The 7,683-nt window shown below is 42.2% G+C and overlaps 1 protein-coding gene across 1 annotated transcript; it reads left to right on the top strand.

Annotated features, from left to right (window-relative positions):
* The first annotated feature begins 5,393 nt into the window (after positions 1-5,393).
* Positions 5,394-6,209, top strand: LOC138872981 (uncharacterized). Its single transcript, XM_070151403.1, has one exon. The coding sequence runs from the start codon at positions 5,394-5,396 to the stop codon at positions 6,207-6,209; it is 816 nt and encodes a 271-aa protein (XP_070007504.1).
* The last annotated feature ends 1,474 nt before the right edge of the window (positions 6,210-7,683 follow it).

Raw genomic sequence — 7,683 nt, 5'->3', positions numbered from 1 at the left:
TAATTTGTCATTTTGATTCTAGCTTGGTTAAATTATTTCTCGAGTACTTATGTGTTTGGACTGCCATACTGTGGATTTAATTTAGTCGAGTAGCATTTCTTTGTTGAGATTTTGATTGAATTGGTTCATTCTAGTATTGATGTTAAGTCCAAGGTTAGCCTTCATCAGGTTTTCTGCTGTTTTAAGCTTAGTTTTAAACATATGAATGAACATAGGAGTTATGCACCATTATAGCACTTGATTCAAGTGTCTAGAATACCTTACTACGTATGAATTCAGCAGCACGTTAACAGTGATTTTAACTTTCAAACGGGTGGAACCTATATCTCGTTAATTGTATAATGTTCAATTTTCTGCAGTTTGGGATCTGAATTTGATAATTAATATCCTTTATTTACTTTGATGCAATTGATTTAGCTTAATAGTGTTTGGACTACCCAAGATAATTGATAGTTCAAGGGCTGCAGAACAAAACAGCCCAAAGGGTAAGGGTGCTCAAGGGCATCCCTTAAAATGGCCTGGCTTGTCAATTGGCCTAACTAAGACCGCCTGGCCCAAGTTGGGCTCGTGCATCTCAGGCCCAATCCTTTTATCACTACCCCAGTAAATTTGATCGCATGTCCTTAATAGCCCAAGGAATTTATACGCTGGACCATTTCTGTGAAACGATTCATGGCCCAATTGTGCTCACAATCAATAACTCCTTTAATTTCAAACCATTTGCGAATGCAAGTGTCTTTAGGCCTAGTTAAATATGACCTTTGTAATTAGATTGAGGTGTGCCATCAAATTTAATCTATGGCCCTCACATGTTATAACTATGCATTAGGAATAAATATCCGTAGAAAAACCTTTATGCATGTTTAATATATTATTGTGGTTGTGGACACGTTCGTGTGACATGATTACGATTTATAAAAATAAAATCGAAGTATGCGTTCACGCAACTTCGGCCCAAATCTTTCGTAATAATAATAAAGTGCTATTAATCATGGACACGTTTGTGTGACATGATTTGTGACATGCCAAATAAATGGGTACACGTACGCATGACCCGTTTCAAGATGATTTCTTAATTAAAAAAGGCAAATGTACATGAGTTCTAAAATGAGTAATTAGACAATTTAATTAAGCCAAGTATGATCAAAGCGACCGTTCTAGAACCATAGAACTCGGGAATGCCTAACACCTTCTCCCGGGTTAACAAAATTCCTTACCCAGATTTCTGTGTTCGCGGACTGGAAAACAGAGTCAATCTTTCCTCGATTTGGGATTTAAAACCGGTGACTTGGGACACCATAAATTATTCCAAGTGGAGACTCTAAATTTTAAATAAATAATCTCATTTTGATTGTCACTTAAATTGGAAAGAACTCCCTTATACCCTTCCGGGGGTAGGAAAAAGAGGTGTGACAGCTCTAGCGACTCTGCTAGAGATGGGAACCCAGAATCTCTAGTTCAGGGTTCAAGAATGCGAGCTTGTTGAAAGATATTTACTTGGATTTATTTATTGTTGATATTACTGTATTCTGTGAACCTTTTGTGTTGAATGCTATCTGTTTATTGCTTTAATAATTGTTTAAATTGTATATAACTATCTTATTACGCTACCCTTCTGAGTCTTCTGAAAATGGTGCACACATTCGCGTGGCCCGCTTTTTATGTAGAAATTATACCAAATAGAACGAGACTGGGCCAGTGACAAGGCCGGGTAGACTTTAGTGCTCCCGGTACGTCGCCCCCTCTTCGGCCCCAGTTGTACGCTCGGGTAACCTAAGTCTAGAACACAATCCCAGGATTTAAACCTAGAAAAACACAGCCTCATGCCGGATCCCTTGTAGGAACGCTTGTCTGCATCACGTGCATTTGACTTAGGGGACTCAACACAGGGGTTGGGTCTGTCTAGGACAAGTGTGCCCCAAAATAACAGACCATCCTGATGCATCCTATGTGCTATGTGAACATTTATTTGATTCGGCCAGCATGCTGCCCGCTAGGAAAAATATAGCAAAAGAAAAACCAAGAGTGATGTAGGAAACAAAATAAAACCCGGTTCTGAAAATCCCCGGTATTTGGAAATGTCCCAAAACTTTGCCAAAATTTTTCAAAAATAAACGGAAAAAGAAAGAGAGTCATTTCAAATGAGTCAATACTGCGTCTTTTTCAAATGTGTCAAAACTAACAGAACTACGCTGGTCTTATTCTCACTGGATGTGGGATACATAGACAACTTATATAAGGTTCAGTCTTATTTTTGAAAAAGAAAAGAAAAAGAGTCAATGGTCAAATAAATGTAGTTTGGAGTTTTGGTCAAAATAAGCCGATCCAGCTTCGGTAATGTCTTAAACCGTTCTTGCCGAGATAGCCTTAGAATATCTTCAGTTGTCGAAGGGGCATTTTCGTAAAAAAATGGACAAGTCTGTCAGTGAAGTGTCATTTTCCCCATAAAGTAGTCCTCCCCGGCCTCAAAATTCATTTGGAATTGGGAAGGGGCTACATCTGCAAAACGGTCATTTTGCCAAAAATAGGGGAAAGAATCATGGTCCATTGATTTTTCTTCTAGAAATTGGAAAACCTGTTTACAAAAAGGGTCCACCAGAGTCAACCCTAACTTTAACCCTCCACAGATACAAATGAATACTGTCCAGGACCCGTCACAAATGAACACTGACCCGAATCCATTAGAAATGGTCAAAAAACAGGCTCAGTTGCAGTTGCGTATGTGGTGGAGCGATCTAGATAAAGATGGTCAGAAGTAGGTGAAAAAACAGTTGGGTGCCCTTATAAACGTTTTGGAAATCAAACCGCGGGAAGATTTATTCAAGGCTTTGGTAATTTTTTGGGATCCTGTCCACAATGTTTTTCGCTTGTCGGACTTTGAGATCACCCCTACTTTGGAAGAAATAGCCAGGTATATTGAGTTTGGTCGGTATTTGAGGAAGTAGCAACTTATATTTTCTAGGGCTCCTTCGGTGCACAAGTTCTTTGACCTCCTGAATATCAGTAAACAGATGAAGAAGGCACATGTAAGCAAATGGTGTTGCTCTTTCCACTTCTTGTACTTCAGTTTCAGGCACTCAGCTGGGTTCGAAATGCATGAAAAGGGTTTGAGCAACAAACAAGATAAGGGCCTTTGGCAAATTCATCGCCGGTTCGCTTTTATTGTGGCGTTTTTGGAGATCATGGTTTTTCCAAACGAGGAAGGGACAGTGGATACTCGTATGGTCAGTATTGCAAAAATCCTCACTACCAAGGACGATCATACACTTGTCCCGTTAGTACTGGCAGATATTTATAGAGCATTGACATTATGCAAAGTTGGGGCTCAATTCTTTGAAGGTTGCAATATCCTTCTACAAATATGGTTGATCGAGCATCTTCGCCACCACCCCAAATTCATGAGTTATGGTTCAAGCCCGGATGACTTCATTACAAGTTATGAGGAAAGGGTAAAGGACTACAATGTGCCAGAAGGGTTTGAAGCCTGGGTCTCCCACTTGAAAGCTCTCAATGCAAGTCAGGTCGAGTGGACTATTGGATGGCTCCCAATGATAGAAGCCATATACATGATAGCTACCAAGGGTTACCTGAGGTTGATGGGTGTGAGGAGTATCTAGCCATATGCACTGCAAAGGGTATTAAGGCAGTTAGGGAGATATTAGGTGGTGCCGGAAGATGAATATTTAACCACCCAGGTCATTGAGCTACATCCAAAAGCTGCATTGCCCGAAGCTCCGGTTCAACAGGATTGGAATGGTTGCCAGTATTTGAAAAATGGCACCCAGGTACCAGATGTTGCAAAGGGGGAAGTGGATCCAAATTATGCCGCATGATTTTAGAGAAGGTCTTGTGTAAACAACGAGCCAAAGCCCGAGAGGCCTGCCAAGAGACCTCATGTTCAAGCTTTTGACGACAAAATCCAAGAAAGGTTGGCATGGGAGAAAAGGAGAAGAAATATCAAGCCGAGATTCACGCCTTGAAAAAGAAGCTGAGAAACATGGAATTCAACAATGATCTCCAAGCACAAGAAGCCGAAGGTGAAAGAAGAAAGTTGGCCCAAGAGAATGAAGCTCTCCAAGCTCAAGTTCGAAAAATGAGAATAGCAGTTGAGAACCCGGGTAGGAGCAGAAAAGATGAAAAGCTCATTTACAACCTTACACAGAAAGTACGTGACTCTGAGGAGGATTTGCATAAGACTGAAGCAGAGCTATAAAATGCCCAAGCTAAGTTAGCTAAGAATGCGGAGGGACGGGCCAGCTTTGTTCGGAAACTGAAGGAGAAGTATGACAAAGGAATAGTGAGTATAAAGAAAAAGGTCAATGTCCTTGAAAATAAAATGGCCAAGCAGGCAAAGGACTTCAAAGCAGAAAGGGAACACTGCTATGCCCTGATGTCACAGCTAGAGAAAGACCTGCAGCAGCTTCGAGAGCAAATCACACAGCTGAACAAGTTTTGGATGCCAGATCTCAGCAAATCGGATGATTGTTACAGGAGAAGGGTATTATCAGGGAAAGGGTTAGAAGGATTGCGGACTACATTGTGATGAAATGCAAAGAGTGTGAAGACATGACCAGGTCCATGTTCTTCGCTTCAGTTATGATTTTTGTCTGACAAATCATGGATGACTTGTTTCGCCTCCAAGAAGACATGGCGCAAAGGCCCGCAGCAAGGCCAACTAGAGCAGCCGTTGAAGCACAAATGTATTCTTGACTTTATTTGTTTGAGTCTATTTTTTCTAGTTCATTTTCGAGTCTGTATTGTCAGTTTGGTAGTTCAGTTCGAGTCTATATTTTCAGTTTTCTTTTGAAGTTGTCAGTCCACTCATCGAGTCTGTTAGTCTTTATGTTTGAATCTGCAGGGGAAGTTATCGTAATCGAGATGTTTTACTTTATTTTATTTTATGAAATTTGAAAACCCCAAAAAATGTTTTTATTATTATTATTATTATTTATTTCGCACATGTTCCCAGAACTACGCTTAGTTTAATTCATGCGGCGTCGTGATACGTAGGCAATCCCCATAGGATTCAATCAAACCATGAAATGAAAAAGAAAGAGGAAAACAAGAAAAATTATGAAAAACAAGAGAGTCAAAATGAGAAAATAAGAGAGCAAAAGTGAGAATCAAGCAAAGAAAAGCAGGAGTAAAAGAAAAAAAAAGAGAAATTGCAATGGAAGTTAGTGGAAGCCTGGATGACGCAAGCGGCCGTTCAAATGCATAATAGAAATGGTTAACTGCTTAGGTGCATTGCATCCCCAACGCACAATTACCTATCTTTTAAGCTCTAATCGCTAACGACTTTGCTTGTTGTCATCAAGTCCAGGTAGGTGGTTAGTTTGTTTGGCATTCGGGCAACTCACCCGTACAACACCAGGTCTAAAGACAAGTTGCTCATGGCTGGCCAAGAACTGGATGCAAGTGTTATTGACCCAACAAGGGAGGGGGAAGAGTCTGATGTTAATCTGAAAGAGGAGTTATATAAGTTGAAACACCAGATGGCAAAGATATACCAGGCTTGGGTGAAAGGGCATCCACCACCATTATACCCCACCAACCCTGCTTTCGTCCCACCGCTGGATCAATCCCAAGAACCTCCCACTATTGATTCATCTCCAGGATTTCCCACTTACCACCACTACCAAGGCACCACTTCCCAAACCCTACAAGTACCACCACCCGAACCAGTCCCATACCCCCCTCCACCAGCCACCCCTATTTTTGTGGCACCCCCACCCGCTACACTCCATCGATCCTCCAGTGAGCCCTTATTCCAGACCCAAGATAACAAATACTATCCCCAGAAGCCTACTTTCAAGGCCCCAGAACATTACTCCTACACTCCTCGTTTCGACCTCTCAGTTGAGACTGAGAAACCCCTTAAGAACCCAGAACAGGAGGAGATATTCAGAAAGGTTAGAAGCTTGGAACAGTCGTTCAGAAACATGCAGGGATTGGGAGGCCAGGTGAGCGTAGCCTACAAAGATTTGTGTCTATTCCCCGATGTTCAGTTTCCTGTGGGGTTTAAGATGCCGAAGTTTAATTTGTATGACGGGCATGGGGGACCAGTAGCCCATTTAAGGGGATTTTGCAGTAAAATGAGAGGAGCCAGTGGGAAAGATCAGCTATTGATGGCATACTTTAGCCAGAGTCTAAGTGGCGCAGCCTTGGAGTGGTACACTCGTCAAGATCATAGCAGATGGTATACCTAGGATGATTTGGCACAAGCATTCGCTCGTCACTTCCAATACAACAACGAGATTGTTCCAGATCGTTTGTCGTTGACTAAAATTGAGAAGAAGCCTAGTGAAAGTTTCAGAAAATATGATTTTCGCTGGAGAGAACAAGCGGCAAGAGTCAACCCTCCGATGGAGGAAAGCGAAATGGTGGAGTACTTTCTGCAGGCTCTGGAGCCTACTTACTTTGGCCATCTGATATCGGCCATAGGCAAGTCTTTCAACGAGGTAGTGAAGATGGGTGGCATGGTGGAAGAAGGGCTTAAATCAAGCAAAATCATGAGTTACTCGGCTATCAAAGCAACTACCCAAGCCATTCAGAATGGTACAGGAAGAGTGATCGGAAAGAAGAAGAAAGAAGATGTGGCAACAGTTGATTCAGGATCATGGTTTGGACCTAGGAGCCCATCACACCACTATACTCAGCTTCGACCCCATCACCGAACCTACACCCAAACCCCATATAATCCATCCCAGCATTACTTTACATCACCAGACCCTCATATTTCTGTCCACCATGCCCAGATATATACTCAACCTCCGCTTACTCCCAATGGCGTGCCCCAGCCCCACATAACACCTAACCAGCTCCACAAAATGCTTACCTACCCCCACGAGCCTACCGAAACCCTGTCGGCTTAGGTTTTCGGCCCAATCCAACATTCAAAAACGAGAGGTTGCAGCGGAAGAAAATTTTCATCCCATTGGGGAAGTCTTATACTAGTTTATTCCATAGATTGAGGCAGTTGGATATGCTGAGGCCAATTGAGTTAAAATTACCAAACCCTCATCCAAAGAATCTTGATTACTCTGCGAGCTGTGAATATTGTTCTGGTACTCTGTGGCATGATACAGAGAAGTGCTGGCACTTGAAAAATGCCATCCAGGAGCTCATTGACACAAACTGGATTGAAGTCCAAACTCCAGAGGCACCCAACATCAATCAGAACCCATTGCCAACCCATGAGGAAACAAACATGATCGAGATAGTACACAGGGGGGGGGGAGCCCAAGAAGCCTTCACAATTTGTTATGATGATTCGGTTTAGTGAAGTCAAGCCAGTCAAAAAGCCAACGGTGGAAGGATCAGTGAACAAGTTGAGCACGACAAGCGGTGAACCATCTGTGGTAGTTAAGGAAAGATCCCCAAGTGATGTTATAGCAAAACAAGAAAAGTCAAAAGTGGTCGTTCTAGGAGTGGCAAACAAGCCTATCATAATTGTAGAGGGTGCCCGTACGGACCCTATCATCATCAAGCATGTAACCCAGTTGCCGGTAGTCAACACCAAGGCTATCCCATGGAACTATGAACGAGTGATAATGACCTATAAGGGAAAGGAAGTGAAAGAAGAAGTCAATGAGGCCCAGGGATTAACTCGTTTGGGGAGATGCTTTGCCCCAGAAGAGTTAAGGAAAGCTAAAGCATCCAGAGAAAATCCAGTTCTAGTAA

The sequence above is a fragment of the Nicotiana sylvestris genome, chromosome 7 (genome assembly GCF_000393655.2).
Source record: "Nicotiana sylvestris chromosome 7, ASM39365v2, whole genome shotgun sequence".
Taxonomy (NCBI): Eukaryota; Viridiplantae; Streptophyta; class Magnoliopsida; order Solanales; family Solanaceae; genus Nicotiana; species Nicotiana sylvestris.
This window is presented reverse-complemented; position numbering and strand designations above follow the sequence as displayed.